The sequence below is a fragment of the Otolemur garnettii genome, unplaced genomic scaffold, assembly GCF_000181295.1.
Source record: "Otolemur garnettii isolate 467f Iridium unplaced genomic scaffold, OtoGar3 scaffold00154, whole genome shotgun sequence".
Classification (NCBI taxonomy): domain Eukaryota; kingdom Metazoa; phylum Chordata; class Mammalia; order Primates; family Galagidae; genus Otolemur; species Otolemur garnettii.
The window spans coordinates 2,267,966-2,295,551 of record NW_003852549.1 but is presented as its reverse complement, the minus strand read 5'-3'; the positions used below and the strand labels follow the sequence as shown (position 1 = coordinate 2,295,551).

The following is a 27,586-nucleotide window of genomic DNA, read 5'->3' as shown; positions in this document are numbered from 1 at the left end:
TCTCAGCTAATTCTGCATAAAGTAAAGGGAGAGCAGAATTACGGGAACACAAAATGTTCTTTTCTTTCTTGTGGATTTCCAAAGTCTCCCGACCAGTTTCACCACTTCTTTTTCAATTTCTGAAGTGGCGCTCTCGAACTGTGCTGGAAAACATTGTTTTCAGTGTTCTCAGCTCCTGCCTCCAACAGCCTGATTAGTAGAATTAAAGGTAGCAGGTGGCATATTACCAAGACGAAATGATTAAACCTTTCTGTACTGAAGAATCCAGCAAAGAAATGGAGAACAGGCACTTAATGCTTTCTCAGCCCAAGAATGTAGTCAGAGCTCTCTCACGATAAAAGAGGGGAATTATGTCCTGGGTTTTTTTCACCAAAAGTTACTACGAAGAGAGCTACTTTTCAACCTGAGCTCAAAATTAACGTGAAGAATTAAAAAATACTTCTAAATCGAAAACCAAGCATAGCTATGTAATTACTTTCTTAATCTTTTTCTATTAATTTCCTTGTTCCAGAAATATTAATACTCTGTGAAAAATGAATCTTAGGTTAAATGGTAATTAGCTGTCACTGAATAATTCATTCTGGAAACTTTTCTCCTCACGACAACATAAGGATTCTAAATGTGAAACATCCAAAAGATACCCTGTTTCCTTAACATAATCTTTATTTCCTCAATGAAAAATTGCTTATATACAGCTAAGATACAATTAATTTTTTTAATTATCAGGGGGTACACCAGATTGATGAATTAGTTAATTTTAGAAAATTTACATTAACTGCTCCAAATCAGAATGTGAAAGAAAACAATTTTTTTCTTACTTCTGCAAACATTTTTGTTCTTGGGAAATATATATTATGAAGTCAGTTTACATTTGTGAAACAAGAATAGAAAGACCTATAAATTACTGTGTGGGGCTCAGTCATTCACTGCTTTATCCCAAAATTAAACTTCAGTAAGTCTGATTTTTCCTTATTTGCACTCAGGATTAAGTATGACATTCGTCCCATTTACCTCATGGGGATATTGCCAAAAGATACGTGGCTTTAATACTTATCAGGCAGAAAGTGTGTTATCTTGTTATCATAGCTGTTAAAATCTATTACCCCATCATTACTTATAAGAACATAAAAATTAGAAAATTTAAGCAGATAGCTTTCTTCTAAAGTCATAGGTAAATGAGTTTTCACATTCTCATTACATGGAGTCAAGGAGTGCCCATTTACTAAAAATTGTTTCCACAAATAATATCCAGCTTTTAAAGACACATGTTAGGAATGTCCACATATACACAACACTCACTTTCCAATAACGCCAGTAAAGAATTTCGAAGTATATGCTCTACTCAGGGCATAAACTTACTAGTTTTCTCAAAGGTACGTTTATTCATTTGCTTTTCTCTTTACAGCATTGAGGCTGAAAGGGGCATGTGTCACATCAGGTGACTACAGCATTCTACACTAAGTATATTTAGGGGGTTCTAAAAATTAAATAAACATGGCAATTTATCAACATCTTCCTCCAGTTGTGGCTCAGAGTATTAAGAGATCTGCAATCAAAACCATCCTGTAACCCTCACATTTGCAAAACACAGATGTTTTCAAGTGCTAGCTTTGACAAAATCAGGTTTATATTTAACCTTCAAGCCTATGAAAGACATTCTTCCAGTCATTAAAAAGGAAAACTAAAACATGCAAAATGAGTTAAAGTTTTATTTTTTCTTCCTTTTTTTTTCTTTTTTGGTATTTCCACTATATGACCATAGAGAAAAACCCCTTCTTATTTTTTCCAGTGAGAATGTTCCTGAGGCTACTTAGACGCTGTGAAGTCACTTTGGAAGCGCTCTTCGTCTTTAAATGCTGTGCCACCGAAGAGCTCATCACCTCCCACTTTTCATTCCTGTGTGTCCCCCCATCCCTCCTCCAAAATGGAATCGACAAACTGTATGGATGGCTTCTGAGAAAAAGATAACAGAAAGTTAGAAAAAAATAAGAGAGGATGGGAGTGGAAATATGACACAAAAGCTAAAATTGAAAAGAAAAGGAGAAAGAGACTGTGGGAGCCCTCAGAGTGGCAGTGGGAGTCACGGCAGCAGGAGCCACGGCAGCAGGAGCCACGGCAGCGCCTGCCTGGCCACCAGTGACCAGGAGACAGGAATGGCACTGCACAAACAGCCTTATGTCTGTGAATTATCTTCCTTCATCTTCAAAAGGACTCTATTAGCTAAGTACTATTATTATCCCACTTTATAAATGAGGTAGAGGCTAAAAACGTCTCCATGGCTCTGTTCGGGGTCACATCTCCAATTATGGCGAGGGCCAGCGCCAGCGTGTTCCAGCTCTAACTCTACATGGAGGCCGAGCTCCTAATGACCCTGGGCTGGAAGATGAGCGGCAATACTCAGAGAAGTCAGACGTTTCACAAGGAAGATGTTCAAAATGTCCTTAATTTCCCCCTTCTACCTTGTCCAGGCCCCTCCAGTCCACTTCCTCTCAGTGAAAAGCAACACCATTCTCTGCTGGCTGCACAACCCAGGATCACACTGAGCTTCTCCTTCTCCCTCCCCCGTCATCTAATCCATCACTGAGACCTACAGATTCAGACCCAGCACTGCATGGAGCCCATCCTCTTCTCCCCGTGTGACGTCTGTCTTCCTGTGTTAGCCTCTGGACAGTCTCCCTCTTTCCCCCTTATAGATTCTCCGCAGCTAAAAGAATAATCTTAAACACAAATTGGAGTGTATGGCTCCCTTGCTTTCAAGTGATTTGGTGGGTTTGGAACAAATCTATATTCCCTGAGATGTTCAAGGCTCTGAACTCCCCGGCTCCGGCCTAGCTCTCTAGCCTCACCGTGTCCCCCTTTCACGTTGGCTCCTGGAGCTCCACATGTGCTCAGGCTCTTCTGGGGACGTGGGCTTGCAGCGCTCAGGACCCTTGCACGGGTTCTGCATTTTGCTTGGAACGTTTATTCTTCCCTTTCTCCTGTGTTGCTTCAGTTCATCCTACATCTAAGCCTAAATATCCCCTTTCGGAAGCCTTTCCTGACAGCTGTATCTAGGTCTTGGGTTTAATTACAGCCTCCAGAACACCTAAAACAATTTTTACATGTTTGGTCTCCTGCTTTATCCCAAGGACGAATCTCAGGTCAAAGACCATGACTGTCAGGTTGATGATCATTGTTTTCCTGGACCCCAGTAGACCCCTAAAACATGGAGGAGTGCATGCTGCAGAACTGTTTGTCAAGTAATTCACTAAACAAATGGAAGGAAATCCTGTCTCTCCATAGGAACTCGGCCCCTTCCTGACACTGCATTCTCAGACGTTCTGGCAAATGGAGAACTGTAACTATTACAACGGGCAGGTCCCCTTGAAAACCACCGTCTGTTTCTCCCGGCCACCGGAGCAAACACAAAGAGGCAGAATGAGATGTTACTGAATTATGTATTTGCTACTAATAAATATTTGGCTTGAGATTATGATCTCTTAATCACCTATGAAAGATTTGCTTAGTGTTTAAGAGGTCGCTGTCCTTCGTTCTGAGAGTAACTATGGAATCATATTAAATTTCTACATTTGTACCTAATAAAGACCCGTACTCATTCAAAAATTACCCATTTAAGAAAACTGTCCTCTAAGTTAAAGCTAATAAAAATGGTGTATTTATATAAGATGTACTTTGGGGATGAACCTAAAGAATAATAACTAATAAAATTTAGTTTATACTTTTCTATCTAAAAGGTGCAACTTCTTCCATGGACACAAGCATACGTGCCTTTTAAAGGCAGAGATCCAGCATAGAAAGGACCTGATGACCTGAGCTATTGTGAACCGCTCAGTGGAAAGTGAAAGGCTTACAAATTACAAACACTACACACCCCTTCCCTGAATCTGTGCTGCAGCAGATCTTGTGTTCTCTCACAGATTAAAAATATTTGTCTCAGTGCCTGACATTACATCACCGTCTTATTATAACTCCCTAATGCACTAGTATCTTTCCTCTGGTTCTCATGTCACTCGCAATTAGTTTTACTGCCAAGAATGCTTGCATTTTTCTCCAAGCTGACTATGTCTGTATAATCTTTTAATACTTGTACTCAGTCCTTGCTTTTCTACTTACTCTACTCATTTATATTTTTCCAGCCCCTGATTTATATCCAAGCTAATTATTAGTACTTACTTTGCCTTCAACTCTGAAGTTACCAGTCTCCTTCAAGCAAGAACTTGTGTTCCCTCTATCTAAAATGAAGCGCTTCTGGTGGCCTCTTTCTGTTTGAGTATTTAATCCTCAACTATGGCATCGAAGTTCAAAAACCTTGACCTTCACTGACATTTCATCTATAGAGATGACTTTGCAGCTTCTCCTGCCGTGTCAAGATGCCATTTAGAATATCTTTCAGTAGCGTATGAATTAAGAGCCTTGGCAGATGGAAAACTGGGCACTGACATGCACACTCGGAGACAGCCCCAAACAGTGTCTGGCTGCAGCCCAAACCCGCCACGATGGCCAGCGTGGGGTCTTATCTGTGCCGGGCCCCAGTGCCGAGACCAGCAGGCAGAGCTCACTGAGGCTGCAGGCCAGGGTCATTCCAGAGAGTTCAGATGAGGAAGCAGCAAACTGGTTTTTGCAATGAGTAAAAAAAGTAAAGCTCCTCCCATTCAGGAGAGCAAGTCAGGAGATCGTATATCCTAATCTTTCTTATGCGCTTAAGAAACCTCTTAGATCTGATGTGGAAGCCTTGGGACTTAAAAATGAAGTAAAACTAAACAAACCAAAGTTTACAAGATGACCTTTTTTTTTTTTTTTTGAGACAGAACCTCAAGCTGTCCCCCTGGGCAGAGTGCCGTAGCATCACAGCTCACAGCAACCTCCAACTCCTGGGGTCAAGCGAGTCTCCTGCCTCAACCTCCCAAGTAGCTGGGACTACAGGCGCCCACCACGACGCCCGGCTATGCCGTCGTTGTTTGGTGGGCCCAGGCTGGATTTGAACCCACCAGCTCAGGTGTATGTGGCTAGCGTCTTAGCCACTTGAGCCACAGGCGCCAAGCCACAAGATGACTTCTTAATGAGGACTGGGGGGATATTATGCTCATATAGTTCTTACCTGTCCAAATGTTATCTCATATCAAAAAGTGGGTTAATTACTATACATAAAAATACCATTTTTAATGGGTATTTAAAAATTTTTCAGTGACTTATAGAAGGTATCTATCTTCTTTTAAATTTTAAACTGCATAATTATTTATACAATAAGCTGACAACTTGTTTGTGAAAGATTTTTAAGAATAATATAAGCTTTATACTGTTGGTTCAAATCTTAACTATGAATCTCTTCAATATTAAGTACATTGAAATGAGTATTTCAAAGGAGTTTTCACAGTACTTAGTTTCATGAGTTCAAAAATGTGAAAGCTTTACTAAAAATCTTTCTTGGTGTCACAGGGATTTAAATTAGTGACAGGGTAAGAGAATGTTCTAAAGGGGAGCAAAGGGTCCCCTGGGAATTCATAGGAACTTTTCTTAGAATAATATTTCAGTCATCTTTATATAAAAAGGGAGCTTTTCCCCTTCTATTTATACATTTATTCCTTTTAATGTTTGTTAACTATTTACCATGTGATCTACCCACAGCAGGCACTGAAGTGCAAAGATTATGGTATCTTTTTTAATATGAAGGAGTTCCTTCCTTACTAATGGAGGCTTTCACATTAACAAAGAATCACAGTGTGACATTTCTGCTGTAAATGATATTTGAGATAGAAGCATAAAGAAGTCTGGCAGGGTGATGTTGAGAGCAGCTTTGGAGACTGAGTGGCATCTGGGCAGGTGCAGAGAGTGACCCGCAGTCTGGGCTGTGGGGGCAGTGTGCCCAGAATGGCTGTGTGAGGCCACCTTCACGCCCCAACACAGAGCTACAGGAGCTCCTCGGAGGGAAAAGCAAAAAGGCCCCAAAGCACTTTCACGTCAGAGCACCTCACAGAAAACTTCTAAAGAAGCCAGTGCTGCCAGGGAATCAGATAAAGACATGCTTGACTCTGAAAGGGATGAAGAACACACACTTTCTTTCCCCCTAGATATTGCTGGAGTATTAGATCTAGAATTGGAATTCACAGAGGCAACCATCACAGAAGGACGCATTTCCCAGCTCTCTAGTATTGTTATCGAGTTAACCCCATGAAGATATGAAGGATAAAAACAGAAAGAAATGGAAGACAGGTGAGCTAAGCCCAAGGGTGGCTGCTCCGTATAGACACAAGCTCATCTGAGGAAGCCACGCGCTCCTGGATACACTCTTCAAGTCAGCACTGGACCAGAACATCAATGTGTTCATATGTGTTGACTGGCCCCAGCATACCCAGATGGATGAAGGGACGTTTTCTGCTTTTCACTAATACTCCAATAAACATATTTCATTACTAAATAATAATTTCAAGAATTATACTACAATACCAGGAAAGAGTTTTAGGACAGCATGACTTTTAAAGTATTTTAAAATAAAAATCCACAGTCCAAAAAACATAGACTTGCTGTCTGTCCTATGAGCAAATCTCACTCTGACTTCATTCTCATTTATTAATATTAAACATTCCTAAAAATTTGATCTGAATTTTCTCCCTTATAGGTGTATTCTGAATGAGTGTGGGAGTTAACAGTTATCATTGTTTGGGAAAAGCATCCGGGATTTAAGTCGGCCTCCAGCTGCCTGGCTGTGCAGCTTGAAGATGGTCATTACTCAATTTGCTGACTTGATTTCCTCATCTGCCAAATATAAGTCATACTATTTTGTTGTTATTATTGCTGTGGTTTGACCAACTCACAGGGATGCTGTGAAGGTGAAGCTGTGTAACAGTAAATCCAGTGGAAGTTTAAAATCCTATTGAATGAACCTCAGATATAAAGATGTGTGTGTGTGTGTATGTTTGTACACATGTGCTACATCAGCTAACTGTATTCAGTCCAAATGCAGCTGAATATTTGCGTTTGGGTATTTAATCCTCAAATATGGGCTGCATGGTGGTGAGAACTTTGGTCCAACACAAGGAAACATGTCCTTACAGTCAAAAGTGTCCAGATACCACACAGGCTGTCCTGGGAGGAAAACCTTGACATTACCTACGATAGACAGTGTCTTCCTTACTCCTGTCAATTGATAATAGTCCCACAGCACTTTGTAACCTGAAAAGTAGTAACTCTGCCGGAGGGCCACTCCTTTAGTGGGGGTGTGTGGAGAGGTGGACGCTAATCCATTGCTACGTCGTAACAGAAGAACCCTGTGCCCAGCCAGGTTCTCATGGTAGCACCCGTTTCAATCTGAAAGAAGCGGTGTGAGCCTTGCTCTTCTCCTCAATCTCTTATTTTTGATTTCTAAAATTGTGTTTTATTTTTAAAATTATTCAAGGATTATGACTGCCTCAGTAATTTCCTTAGGTAGTAACCATCCCAACACCAATCATGTTGATTTGAAGAGAGTGAATGTAGTGGATAAGACAGAGAACTGGATGTAGACAGGTCTTAATTTTACACCATCGTACCTTAACCGGCTCCCCAGGTGGGATATACTAGAAGTGTTTCACATCCTCAGGAGGAGGACTTACGGACATGCTTACCATCACTGCGTAGAGCAGTGATAATAAATCACTGCGGCTAATACTCCAAGTTTAAATTGTACTGCATTTTTCACCCAAATGTGAGAACATTTATAAAGCAATGCAGATATCCTAAAGAAAGTAAGAATTAGGTTGGAACAGTTTTGAGGTATGTGTACATACATAACTTTCTATTTTTTAATCTTGTAGGTTTCTGTGTCTATTTTATCAAAAGAAAGTTTTTTTATATCAGAGGAATTAAACTAAATTCTGCTCAACTGACAGGTTTCCAGAATCTTCCTGAGCCCCATAAGTAATGCCATGCCAGGGGGAATAACAGGGTAAAAAAGAATATTTCTGAAATTTTTCTCCCTCACATGAAGCTGTAGCCATAAAATGGCTCCGGAAATGATTTTATGCCTATTTTCATGAAGACAAAGACAAACTTTAGAGATGCTTCCACATTTTCAGTGAATCCAAAAATTAACCCAGCCTTTTCGGCTAGTTATTTCCCACTTAACATTTGGAAATATGAAAGTATATAATGTTTTCCAAACTTTGAATACAGACAAAATTGCTAAAGTAAATACTCCCATCCTACCCAGCTAAGGAATGTGTAGGATAGTAGACTGACAGAATGTGCATGTGTATATGGAGGAAAAAGTATAATTTTTCAAAGCACAGATTTTTTTATGTCTTAGAATAATTGCACCCTTTGGATCTGGAACATTTTTGGTAATTTTAAGGAAGTCACACTTTCATTATTGAGGTTTATTTCGTTTTTCTAAGAGATAAATATGGTGCCTTAAACCAATAATTCCATTGATCAATTTTTTATATACGTTCTATACAGACTTGTATTATTTCATGGTCTCACTCTAAAGGTTCCCTACAGCAAAATGTTCCCTTTGAGCAGCAAGATTCAACAAGCAGATTATTTTTAATGAGTTCCTTTCCCTTTTGGAACGTTGTTTCATGATCAGATTCTTTTTATCAATACAGAGAATACTAAGGTATGATTTGGTTAATCTAAAAGATAAAGTCATTACTTCTATCAAACCTCCAACTTAGAGTAGGAATACGGTAACTGAGCCCACGCCGGCTCACTTCTTTGCCTCTCTGTTACCCGACAGATGCCACTTTTCAGATCTGTGATCATCCTGTGTACAGAGATATTTTACACAAATGCTACTTAATACTTCCAAAATAAGATCTGATCTTTTGGCGATTGATAACTTAAGAGGGTGCTATTGAAAAACAGCAAAAGAAGGGAACAGATGACTGGGGTCTGAATTATTTCTCCCCTGCCCCCCTTTCTCTTTCACACATGCTCCCACCTGTGTGCTGTTCACACAAGACATGGACACAGTGTGGTTCTCTGCTTCCCATGACGCCATCCGGGAAAAAATACCTTTGTTCGTTTGTTTGTTTGTTTGTTTGTTTTTGAGACAGTCTCACTATGTTGCCCTTGGTAAAGAGCAGTGTCATCATAGCTCACAGCAACCTCAATCTCTTCAGCTTAAGTGATTCTCTTGTCTCAGCCTCCTAAGTAACTAGGACTATAGGCACCTGCCACAATGCCCAGATATTTTTTTTTTGTTGTTGCAGTGTCATTATTGTTTAGCAGGCCTAAGCTGGGTTCGAACCCACCAGCCCAGGTGTATGTGGCCAGTGCCCTAACCACTGGTCTGTGGGTACCGAGTCATGTTTGTTTTTTAAGACAGAGTTTCACTCTGTTGCCCTGGGTTGAGTGCCAAGGCCTCAGCCTAGCTCACAGCAACCTCCTGCCTCAGCTTCCTGGGCAGCTGGGACTATAGGTGTCTACCACAATGCCACAGTGAGTTTTTCTATTTTTAAGTCTTGCTCTTATTAAGGCTGGTCTTAAAGTTCTAAGTTCAAGCAATCCACTGCCTCAGCCTCCCAGAGTGCCGCCAGCAGGATTATAGGCATGAGCCACTGCATCCAACCTTAAAAACACTTTTTTGGTTTGTTTGGGGTTTTTTTGCAGTTTTTTTTTTTTTTTTTTTGGCCAGGGCAGGGTTTGAACCTACCACCTCCATTATATGGGGCCAGCACCCTACCCCTTGAACCAAAGGCACTGCCCAGCCTTAGAAACATTTTTATGATCAATCTAGAAGTGGCCAGTTTTGCTCCTTGTCTACAGAGTTAGGAAGAGAAGTGGTTGGAGGCTGAACAGAGAGTGACTGGTTGTCAGTTTTTGAAGGAACAGTGACAATTATGTTGCCCAAGAGACTGAAATCATAAATCATAGCCAATTCTCTGCAGTATTCTTCAGATTTCAGCAACTTTTATTTAGCTAGACTAGGTCATAAAATTCCCCAAAGTAAGACAATCATTAAATATTTTGAGATTAGTGAGATAAAGCAGATTTACTTAGCATTGAGTTCTTGGTGAATATAATACATTCTCCATCAGTGTTAGTCCACACAACACCCATGGGCAAAATTAGGAAAGGAAGACACAATGGGATGGGATGGGCACATGGCTGTGAACAGATCTGTGGCTGGATTCCAACATCCTCTCGTTCCCTCCAGTAGGCAACCCCATGCAGGGTGTAATCTGAATCTGTAGGCCTGGGAATCCTATTTATACAGAGCTCTCTCTTTAGAACTTTACAAATCATAAGACAATAATAATCTAACTAGGACATTTATCTATAGTAATTATAGGGTAGGACTGTGTCAAAAGTGAGACTCTAAATTTTCTACAGGAAATAGCAAGTTCATTCAATACAGATGCTCTGCAGTAATGTTAGCAAAGAGCCACCAGGGAGAAAGCCCTCTCCTGGTGTTCACTAACCGAGTGAAATTTACTCACCACCATCTTCAACTGCAAAATGGAACATATCACTTGTGGCATTGACCCCTTCTCTTAAGACATAGCATATTTTCATGTCATCGATGTCAGCTAGTAAATAACCAAAAAAGCAAGATGATCAATTACTATGGTAAAATTGATGACTCAGTACTCACGATACATTTATTGGCTATTACTTTCTCTAACAACATGCTTAGATTCCATTGGCTATTACTTTCTCTGTAAAGATGTTTAGATTCCCTTCTCCTCCTAAGAGAAAGAGTATCTTATTTCTCAGATCGCTAAGCCCCTTGATTTCAGCTGTGTCATGGAAATCTGATCCCCTACACAGATAAACCGAGTGCAAGACTTAGGTTATAATAATAGCTAGGTGTTACCCTCCCAACAGTAGTTGCTTATTCATGTACCAAAGGGGTGACTGTCTAAATATGGAATTCCAGGCCCCACAACAGGTGGAGAGGAAGATATTTTAAGGCATGGCAGATTTCCTGCCACTCTAGAAGTGACAGCCTTCGTAGGACTGGCTCTCAGAAAAAAGAGGCTTTGCCTCCCATTCTGGTTCTTTTCTTACCTTTTGTGCTTTATAGTGGGCATTTTTTTTCTTTTAACCTCTCTAAACTTTGAAAAGAAAAATCAAGGAGGTTATCTTTTAAAAATCCCACAGGTTGAAATAACCATGATAACTCACTATCAAAGAGAACTTAATTCACTTGCACAAATTTGTTTTCATCACTAAGATACATTTTTAAAACTTATTCATCCATCTTACCTGTTTCTCTTCTTAGTGAGGTTACACCAACAATACAATAAAACAAACATCATTCTATGCTGTGATATTCACGATAGATTGATGCTTGATGTAGTCCAATCACAGCTAAAAAGCTTCGACAATGGTAGGTAATACAGTAGAATCTCTGTCAGTTGACCACCCAGGGACTGTAACAACTGGCCAACATATGGAGATGGTCAACACAGGGAACTAGGCCTACCGCACTGATAGGTACATGTGGTGCACGTCCGGTCTATGAAAATTAGGGTCAACTTAAGGAGGTGGTCAGTGTAGGGAAGTGGTCAGGTGTGGAGGGTCTACTCTATTGTCTAGTGTGTGTCCTGTGGTTTATCTATCTCCTAAAAGCTCTACTAAATTCATGCTCTGGAGTTCAGAGGTTTATGTATAAGACAATGACTTTATGAAAGAGTAATGTTAAGCAGGGCAAAGTTTTAGAGTCAACCATTGCAGGAATTTCCATAGCCCCACTTTACAGATATGAAAAGTGGGCTCTACCCTAGCTCATAATAGTTTTGAAAGGTGACCCCCTCACAGTCAGGCACACCTGGGGAAGCGGGGCTGATGTTGTAGTCAGTGATCCTTTTCCGCTCACAGAGGTGCCAGGAGGGGAAGCAAGAGTGAAAGATTCACTTCTGTCTCACCACCTCATCCCTCAGCCTCCAGACCTTCCCACACTCATGGCCTAGTGTCATCTTACCTTTCTCTACAGCTATCCTGTTTAGTCGATAGAAAACTGCTGGGAATTTTTTTTCCATCTTACCATCCCACAGTTCTTTGCTCAGGGTCTTAGAGCAATAAAAGGTCAGTGTTTCTTAGATTAAAATGAAAGAGCCAAGTGGTCTGGGAGACCACACTTGCACCTCCGTCAACCTGTACATGTTGTGACGTCTCCTCGGGGCTAAGGGGCCCTCTGTGAAGCTCTTTGCCTGTTTACTCTGACAACTCTTAACTTTTATAACCTTCTCTTTATCAGTAAGCAATGCCATGAACTCCGCTGAACACACATCCTCACACAGGGACAACACCTCTGGCCATGTGGGGAAGACCCTTTTCCAATGTTTCCATTCCTTAAATTTTATAATAAAACCTAAAGTCCCTACTAGGGGGAAATAAAAAACATTTTAGTACCCTCAACACCCATATCAATGCTTTCTTAAGCAAGATTATAGTATTAAAGAGATAGTTGTATTGAAGTAAATCACCACTTCAAAACTAATTTTTAAGAAATGTTTTTCATGGTAAAGAAAACAGGAATGCAATTATACAGCACTCAAGTCTTGAATTTTCCCTCCATGTTAGAGCATGTGCTATTGAGTAGTTCAAACATACTAAAACACTTTTAATTTTTTATTTACAATTTGTTAATAATTTATGGTTCAAAAAAGAAACTTTTAAGTAAAGAATTGATCATAACACTGTCATTCAACAGACCTCTAAAAACATAAACTTACCGCTCTTCCATAAAAACCAGAGAAAACCCTGATAGCCAAATGTTGTCTTCTTTAAGCAAATGTCTAACAATTAACTATATTATTTTCTAGTTGTTAAATATGCACTGAACCTATTTCAGTTTATCTACACAATTATCCCATATTTTTCTGTTTGTTTGTTTTAATTCTAAGTACATTAACATGCCTAATAATCACATCTGGTTCAAATTCTTTGAGGAAAGAAAGATAATTTATGAATCACTCTACTGAGAGTGATTCATAAATTATTTCACACAAGATATCAATATGTTCCTATTATAGAGGGAAAAATCCAAGTATTTGAGACAAGTGATTAGACTTGGAGTTAGAGGAGACAAAGAGGTGACGTTTAAAATAAATGAATAATTCTCCTAATTCTTAACTTTTCCAAATAGTAAAATTTACAAGTTTTAGAAATGGATTAATTTTTTTTTCTTCCAGGACCATTACATCAATCTAATTTAGGAATAACCTTTTCTGGCCCCTTGTGCCAAATTGACTTACTTCAGTGCATTGAAGATACATCAAAATATAGTTTACTTATACATTTGCAATACAGCAAAACCCCAAACAAAAAGAATTCAGTCTTCACTCTTGTAAATGCTGCTTTTGTTTCTCCTACTGGAAGATCAGCCATGCTGGCTTTCTGAGGGAGCTTTCTTCCTTTTTTAATCACTTATCTAATCTTCACAAATAACTGCTATGAACCAAACTCCAGCCTCGACTTGTTTAAATGAGTCCCGTGTGATTAAACACCAACAGTTATGCTAGTCAATATTTGGGTTTGTATTGGAATGTGATAATTTCCCCTAAGATGATAACTCTTAAAAGGTATCATCAGTTTTCATATTAAACATAACTACTTTTCAGTTACAAAGACCGTAAAAATTAATCTTGGTGACCCAAAGTCAGTGATATGGAACAACTGCCTATAATGAAATAGCATAATTTTAGGGCTGAATCAATATTAAAGAAATAATACATGAATTCCAGTATTTTGAGCTATTGGACTTGGTCCACTTAAAATTAAAACTAAGTCATTTGCCTGTCTTCATCTAAATATTCCTTTTTAAATTCCTAAAATCAGATTCCTTTTTAGGTTGGAGGACTAATTTCCAGTACCATTTTCTATCATAACACGTTCTTTCATTCTCTTCACTTTCCACAAAAATAACGCAGTCTAAGATTGCATGGCATCTCTGTCCTCAGAAAGCCTCTCACAAAAGTTTCCTGCTGGTCTGGTGTGACAGTTGGCACTTAGGTTTTCCTGTCCCTGCAGGCCCTAGGATATATTCAGGCTTTCAGCCAAGAATCAGGATGCTGAAGCATGGGGCTTTTTGCCAGCATCTAAAACAGAGGAGTAGTTCACTTTAACACCACATTTCCCTACATCCATGTTTCCTGAAGCATTTGTTACCTACCAGCACAACAAGGTGCAAGAAAAGAACACCCCCACGGGGACGCCCTGGGGCTAACTCCATCTCTACTCACAGAGCCCACAGAGGAAGGATCTAGTTTCCGTTCTGATGTGGTTGAGATTTTCATGAAAGCAACCCAATTCCCTTTGTAATGGAAGTCACACGTTCTATAGAGCAAAGCCCTAACTCCCAGCCCCAGTCACTAGGCTTCTCCCCTCCTCACTGAATAACCTGCACAGGTCACCGGCCCTTCCTGTCTCAGGCTATGTCCATCCACAAAGCAAATTCAGGCTAGAAGAACCCTGTTACCTCAGAGATACAGATGCTTGAGGTCACTGGTGTTTGTTACCATGTTTGCAATAATGAAACGATTTCCTCCTGCTATTAATCTTGTCTGCATATTTTCAGGTTCTTAATGAAATGGATGTACATTTTGGTGTTGAACGTGTTGTCTCCTTGTACACCACTAAGTAGGGTTTTCTTTTTTGTGTGTATCATAGTGGCATGGCTTCCACACATACTTGTAAGTGTTTCAACTCCACATATGTGTTTCTCTCTTATGTCTTCGGACAGGTATTTGATTGAGTCATGAAATAGTACATTTCTTAAACATCTACAATGTAAAATCGATTTTTTCTTCTAGTTACAAAGTTCCTAACAATCATAATAGTACTGGAACAATGCTCTTAAAAATTAATCAAAATAACACAAGTTTTAGCCTTTTTAATGAATGGTATCTGATAATGATAGCAATGGGAATAAACAGAATTTAGAAAGCACATCTTTCTCTAAGGGGCTAAAATGCTTCGTGAACTATTTGCAACATACAAAAGAGAGGATGCTCAGAGGACAGGCACTGCGACACAGCAGAGCTGGAAAGCCTGCTTATTATAATTCACCAGAAACAGGCTCCTGCTTTACCTTCCCACTTACGAAACACATTGATATGCCCTCCAGTGAAGGTTGCGGTGACAAGACACGGGTAAGACGGGAACTGTTCCCCAGGGATGTAAGTCCTTTTTCCTCCCCTCCCCTCCCCTTCTCTTAGACTCTCATTTGATGCTCTCCCTAAAAGACTTTACGTATTTGGAAGGAAAGGTGAGACATACCTTGGGTGAACTGGGTGATGCTGTGGTTGCCTCTGCCCAGGTTGAGGAGGTACCCATGTCGGGGGGCCTCTGTCACAGTAAACCTCAGAGAAATATGTGGGCTGTCTCTGTCTTCCACTTTCAGTATTTTGCTTGTGATCATAAACCCCAAGTGGCCAGTGGCCAGAGTGCGAAGTGAAGAGGCCCCTTTATTCACTGCAATTTGGGGGGCACTACTGTCAACAGCTAAGACCTGAATCTTCATCACTTGGGACCTCCTTGTTTCAAATACCGTATTAGGGAAAACATAGAAGTCTGCATGGGTGCCATCGGTCACCGTGAAGGAGAAGCTATCTTCACTCGACTCGGTGCCATCATGTTTGTAGCTGATTAAGTTTTCATTCAAGTCTTGCTTGGTAAAAACCATGACCCGTCTGGTATTGTTGAACAGGAGATGGCCGTGAACAGGTACCTGGGTGACGGTGAATTTCAGGAGTTTGTCAGGAGTATCTCTGTCTTCGACAGTGAGTTCAAAGGGAGTAATCAGCTTGTTTCCACCTTCACTGACAACCAGACTATGGATTGTGACCACTGGCTTTTTGTTGTCCACATCACTAATGGAGATGCGGAACGTCCGAAAGACGGGGTTACGTCCATCGGTGACTTGAAACTCAAAACTGTCCATCTTCACCTCATCATCAGCTGTGTGGATGTAGTAGATTTTGTTGCCAGCCAGTTGGAGCTGAGTGAAAGATGTGATGGACACTGCAGGCTGATCTGTGCACTCTAAGTGGCCTCGCATGGGAGCTCTGGTGATGGTAAAAACCAAGTTTTCATCAGGACTGTTCAAGTCACTAGTGCTGAGTAGGTCTGTTGTGAGAGTGACCTTGCCACCTTCTTTCAAGGACACTCCTTTACTTATCACATCAGGGAAGACAATGTCGACACTCCCAATGGACACATAGAAGTAGCGATCAATAAGGGCATTTATTCCATCAGTCACGTCAAATTTAATCAGGTCTCGAATGCCTTCCTGCCCCAAATGGACATACTGAATTAAGTTTCTGTCCACTTCATCCTGTGTAAAATTCATGCCCAGTGTGATATTTTCAAAAGCACCTGTAGGTTTTTGTCTCTGTAATAAGCCATGTCCTGGCCCATAACGAATAATATAAACCAAAGATTTATCTTCTGAGTCTAAGTCAGTTGCCATTAATATTTTGTTATTGATAACTTTGGTTTCCCCAATTTCTATTTCTAGTCCATTATTTATGGCCATTCTGGGGGTCTCATCATCAACAGGGATAACCATGATGAGGACCATCTTTTCCAGTGAGTGCTTACCATCTGTTAGTTTAATCACGAAACTATCTTCCTGGGTCTCTGAGTCATCATGCTCATAAATAATGCTGGAACTCTCTATGATCTGGTCCAAGGTGAAGCTTTCGACCAAAACCGTGCCATTTATCAGCTGATTCATGATGTGACCGTGGGTAGGAAACTGGGTAATAGTGAAAGTTAAATCATCCGGGGGAATGTCTGCGTCCGCAGCATTGAGGACGGGGCTGTCGATCAGCAGACTCATGCCTTCCATCACCATGAATTCTCTCATGAACATGTCCGGCTGCTCATCATTGGCAGGAATGATGACAATGGGGAAAATATGTCTCTCTGAAAAGTTAATGCCATCAGAACAACGAAATATAAATCTATCTTCCACAGGCTCCACCCCTTTATGAACACTCTGGACATAATTAATGTGACCCTGCCTGAGATCCTTCAGAGTGAAGGCGCTTATAGCAATCCCCGCTCTTGATTTCTCAGAGCCTGGTGCTGGAGAAATGTTTTCCACATAACCAGAAGTGGGCTGAATAACTATCGTGCACAAGATGTCATCACTCAGGGAATCAGTATCTTCAGCACTTAAATGCACTGACGTTATAACACTTTTATCACCTTCCATTACTATAAACTGTTCTCCCACAGAAACTTCTGGGGCCTGGCTGTCAACAGGCAGGATGGTCACCCACACAGTAACTCCTTGGATAGTGCTGCCACTGATTTTCCATTCTTGAGACATATCTGACAGACTCAGGTTGAAAGAGTCTGCTTTGGGAAACAGGCCTATTTCACCACTGGTGTGGGCATAGACAACAGAGCCCTCCAAGATGTCCCTTTGGGTAAACTGCTCTACTGGAACTCCATTGACCAAGATTTCCCCATACAAGGGTGGATCTTCCAAGAGGAAAGTTAACATCAAATCATCAGTGCCCTCATCAGTTCCCTTAATGACACTGGCAGTGATTTCAGTAGCCCTGTTTTCTAAGACATCTAGGTAGGACTCCAGAGTGCCCGCAGGATGGGTCAGCACAGGCACTTCTTCATCTGCTGGCCGGACATTCACTCTCAGAGTGATGGGCACTACATGGTGTCTGTCACTGACTTCCAAAGAGCAGCTGTCAGTCAGGGACTCATCCCCATTGTGGGAATAGGAAATTCTGCCCAGTTTTATGTCCTCCAAGTGGAAGAGCCCTCCTACACGTAGTATCTGTCCGGATGCCAGCATGTGGCCATGTCTGGGTACCTGTGTGAGAGTGAAAGAGATGTGGGCAGCATCAGTGTCCACGTCAGTCACATGCAGCTCAGTCTCACTCAGGATGTGGTGGCCCTTCTCCTCAACAGTGAAGCCAGTATTGAGGATCTCAGGGGGCTGGTTGTCCACAGGCTGCAAGTAAAGTGTGAAGGTGCCTGGAGCCATGTTCCCAGCTCTGTCCTCCACCTGGAACTGGAACTGGGCCACTCGGGTAGCCACTCCTAGTTCTCGACCTGGGGGTCTGTACGCAATTTTATGGTGGTTGATCTGGGCTTGGGTAAAATGGGTCACCACGACTGAGGGGTTGTCGGTCAGGACCAAGGTGCCCAGCGGGGCTGGTGAGTGGTTTTCATCTGTGTCCATGGGGGGCTGAGTCACCGTGTAACGCAGTTCTCGGTCATCTGTGTCCAGGTCAGTGTAACACAGCCACTTCTTCCTCAGTGGTGTGAGCTGGGATTCCTGCACCACCATCCGAAGGGGACAGCCACTGCCCAGTTCTGGAGGGAGGCGGTCCACGGGATGGATACGTATCACAAACCTCTGTAGCCCAGACTGGTTAGGGGGGTCATGGTTGTCTTGGACTCTAAACATGAACTGGTCCATGACTGGCCCGGGACTGTGGGGCCCAGAGTGCCTGAAGAACAGCCTCCCTTCTCTGATGTCCTGCTGGCGCCACTCTGTCACTGTTCGCTCATAGAATGCTCCCTGCTTCCTCCACAGGCCCTGGGCAAGCTCGTGCTCCTCGTGGGGAGGGTGGGCTTGACGGAGAAGCAGATGCCCTATAGTTGTGAAGGGTGACTCCAGCACAAACAGCAGCAGAGAGTCATCTGAGTCCATGTCAGTGGCACTCAGAGCAAGGGGCAGGATGGGTACTGTGTCACCCTCTGCCAGTGTCAGCCCCATGTTGGCATTGAGGACCGGCGGCTGGTCATCCACAGGCACTAAGGTGATGGGAAACAGAAACTGCACCTGGTGCCTGCCTCCCCCGTCCAGCATGCGGAGAACCAGGTTGTCACTCAGTGAGCCGTCTCTGTCAACATGCTGGTAGACCACCTGGCCAGCGGCCAGCTCACCCACTGTAAAGCTTTTGGGAGCAGAGTTGCCACTGGACTCACCTAGAACCACCAGGTGACCGTGCCGGAGCCCAGCCACCACCTCCAGCCACACTGCGTCCAGGTCGTCCTCATCACTGATGACCAGGTTTTGCAGACCACTGCTTGCAGGGCCTGTGAGGGGTCGAGACTGACCTTCATAGAGAACAAGGCCAGTATTCCGGGTGACCACGGGTGCCAGTGTGTTCATGGGCTTTACCACCACCATGAAGGCAAAAGGGTCTGAAGTTGCCCCTTCCGGGTCCACCACCTCCAGCTCCAGTTCAAAGAGACGCTCCTGGTCAGAGTCTTGGAAAGGCGGCTGGTAGGCAATCTTCAGGAGACGCAGGTCCCGCTGCGTGAAGGAAGAAAGTGGCAGGCTGCGATCATCCGTGCTCACCAAGTAGCCCTGGCCAGGCTGGAGCGGAGAGGTGAGGTTAAAGATCAGCAGGTCAGGGGCGGACTCAGCGTCCTCAGCCGCTAGCATGTCCGGCGTCAGGGCAGTCAGTACAAACTGGTCTACCTCCATCATCATCATGGCCACGAAACTGGGCTTGGGTGCGGTGTTCTCGGCCCCTCCTCGGATCCTCACCAGCACCTGGAAGTGCTCGCGTTTCAAAGCAGGGCTGCCCACAGGAGCCCCTCGTGAGCGCAGCTCCACCACCATGGGGACCCAGTCCCTGTTCGGTGAGCGACTGGAGGCTGTGTGGTGGTAGCGCACACCCAACTCCTGGAAAGCTTTGCAGTCCATCAGGAGAGGTTCCGGGGCGTCCCTCTCTCCGTCTCCTCGAGGCACCTGCGGGTAGTGGAGGAGTTCCCCATAGCGAGGTAACGCGCCCAAACCGGAGAGGATGCCCACGCGGCACTCCTCGGTCTCGGGCTGGTAGGCAAACTCCAGGCTCCGCGCGTCCAAGGCATTGCTGGTCCCCAGCAGTTCTTCCACGACCAGGGGCACATTCCGAGTCACAACCTCCAGCTGGGTGAAGACAACCTCCACCTCTAGCACCAGGGGTAGCACTAAGGCCCCTCCGGGAGCGTCATATCGCAGCTGCAGCCGGACGCGGTCCCGCGACGGACTCCGCGCGCCCAGGTGCGAGTAGCGCACCTCTCCAGGACCGAAGTCGCATGGGAAGCGTTTGGGACTCAGGTGGCCCGGCCGCTGGGCCAGCGCGTCGTTGTCTAGCACCGACACCGCGCAGCGGTCCCCCGGCTGCACCTGCAGCACCAGGTCGTGCAGCGGGTCCAACCAGACTTCACGGCCGAATGGCACCCGGAGTCCGCGGTTCGCCAGCACTATGGCCTCCTCCGCAGGGACCCCTGCAGCCCCCAGGAGACCCGCGGAAAGCAACACCCGTTCAGGAGCAGAGGGCTGTGCCGGGACGCGGCTTACCAGTGACAGAAGGAGCGGCAGCAGCAGCAGCCTGGGCGGCGGCGGAGGTATTGACTGAGAGCTGGCGGAGCTGACTCTCTGGCGCCAGATGAGACTGGAAGTCCCGGCTGCGTGCATGATCCAGGTGTCGGGGCTCGGGCAGTTCAGCCTAGGAGCGTGTAAAGTCAGTTCCCAGGCAGGCACCAAGAGACACCTCCGGAAAGTGCCAGGAACTCCGCACGCTGCCTGCGGGGGCAGGAGGGGGTTCCTTCTTTAGCCCGGGCTGGTCCAGAAGTTTGCAGAAGTTACGCGGCGCCGTCGGGACTGGAGCCGCAGCGGGGGAGGCTAAGCCCGCCCAGGCTGTGCGGCTCCGCCGCTAGCTACACAGCCCCTCCGCTCCTATTACTCAGGACCCCGGACCCCGGGCTTTGGGGGAAATCCTTCCCCTCTCTCCCCCCCTCCCCTTTACTCTAGTCCTCCCAAGAGGCCAATCGTAGCTCCTGGGAGGAGGGCCCGCGTCGCGGGTTGGGTAGTAATTTCTGCCAATCAGCTCTTAGTGGGCAGGGCGGAGAGACCGAAGGGGGCGGGGGGGGAGAGGGAGGTTGTCTCGAAGTGTGGGGAGCGGCGCCTGGAGTTGCCGCCGGTGCTAGTAGTGGGCTCGGGGCTGCTAGATCCGGGGTGCTGGCAGAGGAGCCAGAACACGCTGCTGTGCTGAATTCATTTCTTCAGCTGCCTGAGATCTAGGGTTATAACTTTTAACCACGTCCCTGCCCCATTCAATGTAATCCCGCGCAGGGCACTGTCATGTCTCGCAAACTCACAAACCCAGCGAAGACGGCTTAGACGCAGGGCAGCTAGACTTTGAAGCAAAACCCAGAACGTTTGGGAAAGAAACACTGGAGCTTATTTGCCAAAGAGCAGCTGGAATCCAAAGCCGCAGCTAAAGCAGGTTGCACCCTTCCCCACCCGTCCCCGGCTGCCTTCTTGTAAATTACAACGGCACAGTCTTGAGATTGGTGAGTCTTTAACAAGCCCCTCCTTTGCAACCAAAGTTCACAGAAGTAAAAAGAAAAAGGGGGGCATTTGGAATGCGTGAGAAATGCAGTCCGATCAGAATCTCTAGTCTCTCACCAAAGAATAAATTCTAGGGAATGTAGCCCCAGGCTCTCCCAAAGCCGCCGCTGTCGGGGTAGCTGTCATTAGAGACGTTCCTGTTCTCTTCGCAGTAATTAGACCAAGCACAAACTAAACCCACTTGTCAGCATCACATTTCTGTGCATGCCAGGAGAATTGATAAATATCCGGAGGGCGAACCAAGCGACTCTTAGAGCCCATTTCAGGCAGCCGGGTTGGAAGTCAGAGCTTGGGCTCCTCCTGCCCCCTGGTGTTCCTCTGGCTCCAGCGGTGCCCTGATTCCCTTTCTGAAAGGGTTTCCTCACCTCCGCCCCGCCCCCACCCGCAAAAGAACCCCTCACAATTAATCATGAAACCCAGCCGTTTTCCGAGTGGCTTCTTCAGCAGTCTTGCTTGCCATGGTCAAAATGTTTTTGGGGGACTAATTTTTTTCCCAATAATACAAATCTAATTATTAACAGGAACAGAGAATTGGACTAATAAGCACATTGCCCTTTACCTGCTTGAAGATATTTTGAATTTGGAAAGGAGAGGAATGTAAGAAGCTGCTAATCCCTTTGAAATTTAAGTCCAAGTCCAAATAGAAGATGCACACGTGGGTCATTTCAGTAAGAAATACCTGTTCTTTAACCCTTTGTATTTTTACCCTGAGCTCCCTCAGTCCAAAATTTTGGACACAGTCTGACACAGTCACAGCTGTTTTCTAGGCCACAGCACAAACTGTACCTGGGAGGCCCAATGGGCAGTGTCAGAGACACAGAGTTCTGAAAACTTTCAAAAAGAAACAGGAGATCAATTTAAAGGAACCACTAATCCAAGCAAGCAAACAAACAAGTAATATTTAGTTAATTGAATATTAATTCCGATTATTCTGTGTGCACTGCACTGCCGGACTAGCTTTAAACTCCCTCTTACAATTGATGGATACATTTCACAGTCATTACTAAATGGGCGTCCAGGAACATCTGACTCCTTACCAGTTTCTGATTCACTTTGGTATTCTTATTTTACAATTTATTATAATTATTTATTATTGCATAAAGAATGCAAGTTGCAGAAACATGGTAAATGTACACAAACAAAATAGGAAGATGCTGATTGAAATCCTATAGAAAATTAATTCCGAATATGGCTCTTTATATATTATAGTTCAAATTCTTGTTATTTATTTATTTACTGAAAAATGTCGACTGCAAGTGAAGTGGCCGTTGTGGTGGCATTGTGACCAGGATAGCCTGAATGCTGGACTGGGTGCTTCTGACTTACTGGCTCCAGGGTTTTCCTTTCTTCCTTTTAAAGTCCAACTCTGTTTGACTTGCAAACAATGATAAGATCAGCATCTGAAGTATGGTAATATGCCCGAAGGGAAGAGTGCAATATTTTGTTTCATGGCAAGAAAAATACAGGACCACACTTATTTTCAAATAGCTTGAGGAAATCAATAAACTATACTCTTTTGATTTTTTAATTTAGCCTGCCTTAATTGAAGTATTGGAATGATCTTTAGAAACTTTTTGGCTAAATATCTTACTTATTTGGGTTTTTAAAGATCAAATAGAAGGTAATGCAAATTATTATTTCCCTATTTTGCCTTGACAATTATTGATAAAATAGTGAAATGTTAAATTTTCTTCTGAGAGCAAACATTGTTGATCATAACCATCTCTATTTAGACTAGTGAATCAATGTTAAAAGACCTGTGTGCCTAAAATAATAAGGAAATATTATCTTACATCTAACATTCTCAATATCATAATGGATAAAATAAGTTAGCAAGAGTGAAATTTTTTAAAAAACTGAGCTTCAATATTCAGTTCTTCCGTAAGCCTCATAACACTTCCAGTACTTACTCTGGCCAAAATATTTTTATAAAATACATTCTTAAATCTGTTAATTATTTGAAAATCACACAAATATGTTTCTTTATATCAACTGAAAGTTAAAAGTATTAACTTCCTAAGACTCAAATGATTTCTGACCTAAGATTAACTTCCGGAGAACTTGTTTGTTCAAATGAAGGATGTGATGTGATGACTTTATGATTCGGGCAAGACATCCAGGTGGAAATTCCTTAGTAGGTATAGGACTGGATGTCAAACTGGAGCTAAAGACACATCTAGTTAAATTTTGGAAGTTATAATTTTCATAATAGAGTTTATTTCATTTTCTTAATGTTTCCCCACTGGATCATGAAACTCCAATAGAGGAGATGGCCTCACAGGTACTTTTAAAATGAATGATTAAAGTTTCCTGCAAAGCATTGGTACTCCTTCTCCACAGATTTTTATTCTTCAGGAGCTTCAAAGCCATGACTTGCCTATGGACACAAAACTTGACTAACTTCGGAGCAGCACTGAATGGGTGAGGACAAAAAACCATGAACTGATTAACAGGAGCCGGTTCTGGCCTGGCTCTGACCTCCACCCATTGCATGACTTGCGTCCTCTTCACATTCTGCGGCTACAAGCTCCTCAACCATAAAACAAGGGAATTTGTATGTGGACAAATTCCCTTTTGCCTCTGCTATGCTGGTTCCATGAGATCAAATTTATGGACAATCTGCCTTTTTGCTTCCGCATGTTTCTTGATCATAGGCTATTGGTCATGTTCTTGCCACAAAAACTGACTGTATTAGTAAAAAGAAAATGTTTATCCCTGTATATGTATACAGCAGGGTCAGAAAGCAGAGCTCAAAGCATATATCTCTTGCCAGTTGTTCCTTTCTAAGGTACATGATACGGAATTTGCATTCTTTGGCATGGGCAGCTTAAATATATCCATTAACTATTTTTTAACTAATATTTTTAAAGTAAAAATCAAGCAATAGAAAAGAAATTAAAACTCATTATGAGGATAGATGACTTTTCAGGATGGATTTATTATTAAGCGGTAACTTGCGGCTTCACAAGCATCCAGACTTTCCACACAAAGCTGTTTAGATGGGGTGTCCAGTTCTATGGGAAAGGAGAAAGAACATTGAACTAGGAACCAGGAAAATCTTGTTTTCAAACTGGCTTTCCCACTTGCTTGCTTAGAGTCACTTTATTCATCTTAAAAAACATGTAATTTATGTACAAATACAAAATTCATATGCATTTGTATATAGGTATATGTACAAAGTGGAAATAGAGAGAAAAGGCCATTGTGTTGAAATCCCTTTCTCCCCCCATATACATGTATGTGTGTGTGTGTATATATAAATAATATTTACTAAATAAAGATGGCAAACTCCCAGTTTCCCTTTGATTCTCTTTATCTCATTTTCTGAATTTATTTCTTAGTACTTTGTATCTTACTAATGAAGTTATATAGTTACAATTATAATAAATAATAATTTACCCAGTAGTCACATATACTAATGGTTATATTAGTTTTCATGTCTCATTTGTATTTCCAGTCTTCCTAGTTGCTTCATATTTGATTATAATTATGTTTAATTTTTTCTATTCTGTAGGAAAGCAATCTTCTCTCTTTCTCTAAATCTTCCTGAACTGTCTTTATCTGATTCTTTAACTTTCTCATCAAACTGATGTGTGACCCTCTCATGAGGTGACACTCACTCCTCAAGTTGTCTTGCAAGACTCCTCTTACTCTATACAATCCTTATCACGATGGGAAAATCTGCCTCCACAGCACCTCTCACAAGTGTCTTCTCTTTTCAGTCTTGTGTGTTGTCACCACCGTAGCTCAATTCACCGTTATTTTTCATCTAAGTTTCTTCAGACCTTTGTCTCATTACTGTTATTTCTGCCATCCTACGCATTGCTCTAGATGAAGCAAAGGTCCATCTTTCATCATAGCACTCTCTGGAACTCTTTTCTGACTTACCATTTCAATCCCATTCAAACCAAACACTTTATCTTTATATTTTAGGCTAAATTGCAGGTGTTTTGTGACTGAGGCCACTGTCTTGCTTCTAGACTGTTGCTCATCTTTTAGGTTTTTACTTTTAATTCACCAGCTCCTTCTCTGCAATGTTCTTCTAATATATCCTTGGGAATAAATCAGAAATCCTAGAACTGCCAGAGGCCTATAGATCATTTATTGTAACTTTCTCATTTTTTATGTGAGGTAGCAGAACCAAGGACATTAAGATCTGGGAGTGGAGCTGAAGAGGAAGAAAGATTTCCGACAGGGGCCACAGCTTACCCTAAGCTACAGGTCACCCTGTAAGGGTGCTGTCAAATGCTTCCTTTTTAATGGAATCTTTATTCATCTATGTAACTCAGTACAAGTGGTGTAGCTTTCAGCTCTTTTTCACTGTCCCTGTGCACTACTCCTTTGCTTGTTTTTCTCCTGTGAGATCACTCTCTCACCACATTGTGTCATACTCGTATTCTTGTGCCTTTTATTATTTTAAAACACCTAAGTGCACAGCCTGCATCTCGCTCAGCCTTTAACTCCATAAAGGCCTTAATAAGTACTCATTACGTTAAATTATACTACATTTTACTCTTTCCCAAGAATGTTCACTTGAAAGAACTCAGCCACATTTCAGGACAGCTTCATGAGACCACCCAGTACATTATTCAGTTTTCTAAGTAACAGTAAACAGAAACTAACTTTGTCTGAATTAAGTAGGAAGGAAATGAAAAGATATTGTATTGGCTTGGTGCCCTGTAGCACAGTGGCTATGGCATCAGCCACATGCACTGAAGCTGGCGGGTTTGAACCCAGCCTGGGCCAGCTAAACAACAATGAAAAGTGCAACAGAAAATAGCCGAGTGTTGTGGCGGGTGCCTGTATTATTTGGAAGGCTGAGGCAAGAGACTCATTTAAGCCTAAGAGTTTGAGGTTGTTGTGAGCTGTGACACTACAGCACTCTAGTGAGGGTGACATAGTGAGACTCTGTCTTCTAAAAAAAAAAAAAAAAGAAAGAAAAGATATTGTATTGCTCCTATAAATTTTGAGAAGACTTAGACTTTGGGAAGATTGATATAAAAATCAAAAAAGCAAATTGAACTGAAAGTGGGGATGCCAGAAACAGAGGTCTGGCTTTGATGGGGGTGGCACTGCAGCCACTGCTGGACTCGGGGCCCTACAGGTGATACTGCTGCTTTCACCAGCACCTGCCCAGGACGTGTCAGCAGCCCTGAAGGGGCTCTGCTCTCGGACTCAGGCTGTCACTGCACCTACTGACCAAATGAATTCTTTTCTGTCGCTATGATTTCAAAGGTCCAGACAGAATCAGAATATCCAGCTTAAGTCATAGGCCTTTGCCGTGGCTGCTAAGGACATGGGGGAAGCAAGCATGAGTGTCTGGGTGTCCGGGTCTTCCTGCCTCCTAGTACTGAGTGGCTTCCCTTACCAATAAGAATTGTTCCTGGGGATTTCCTACCTGGAGGATGTAGGCCTACATTCAAGGGATCCAAACACAACCATTTCTCATTACAACAAGATAAATATCAATATCACCATTTTATATTTGAGAAAACAGATATCACAGGGGCTAGGGATTTTTTCAAGTTTATATAATTAAGGACAAATTAAAATTTAAAAATCAGATAAAATATAATAAATTGGAATTCAAGTCATCTAACTATAACTTTACTACCAGCATGTCTCTTGATTTCTCTCACATCCTGAAACATGCCAGGTTTGACTTTTAGGAACATTTGGCAAACCTCCCTACTCTTTCCTTACACGGGGTAAGTGTGAGCCTTGCAGGGAGGAGACTTGTTCCTGGGTAGACTTGACTTTTGATGGGCTTTGGTGATGAGGATTACAGGATGCATGGCTGGGAACCTACTCAATCCACCCTGTTATGAAAAGTCTTCCTGTTGAAGAAAGCCATAAATGAAGCATAGAAGGAGGGATGGGGGACTGGTCATTGTGGCCACAGAGATCTGTCCTGAGCCAGTGATAAACACCCAGTGCAGCCTGGGGTTCAGCATGAAAAGCCTCAACTTGACATCCTTTAAAATAGTTCAGTTTTCCAAATGTTTGATGGAACCACTTGTTAAGATGTTTTTGCAGCCATGATCCTGGGGCATTAATACTCTTGGATTTTCTACTTGTAAGTTTTCAAACAAACCTGAGAGTAAAGTAGAATTTAAACACAGTTTATACAAGAGACCACCCCTCAGCTGAACCCAGACTAACTGAACAAAGAACAAATAAGGGGAAAACTTTTCTCTTGCTGGAATTTAAATTAATTCTTTTTAATTTTATGGAATAATTTCTGTAGGTTTCTTACATCAATCTTATTTTCGACTC

General features: G+C 42.7%; 1 protein-coding gene across 1 annotated transcript in view; it reads right to left on the bottom strand.

The window, feature by feature from the left end:
* Positions 1-20,374, bottom strand: part of FREM2 (FRAS1 related extracellular matrix protein 2) — a 198,320-nt gene extending 177,946 nt beyond the window's left edge. The window contains exons 1-2 of the mRNA XM_003799707.1: positions 15,205-20,374; positions 10,419-10,508 (exon numbers count right to left, since the gene is read on the bottom strand). Of these exons, the coding sequence (XP_003799755.1) occupies positions 10,419-10,508; positions 15,205-20,374 (5,260 nt within the window). The remainder of the gene's footprint in view (positions 1-10,418; positions 10,509-15,204) is intronic.
* Between the last annotated feature and the right edge of the window lie 7,212 nt (positions 20,375-27,586).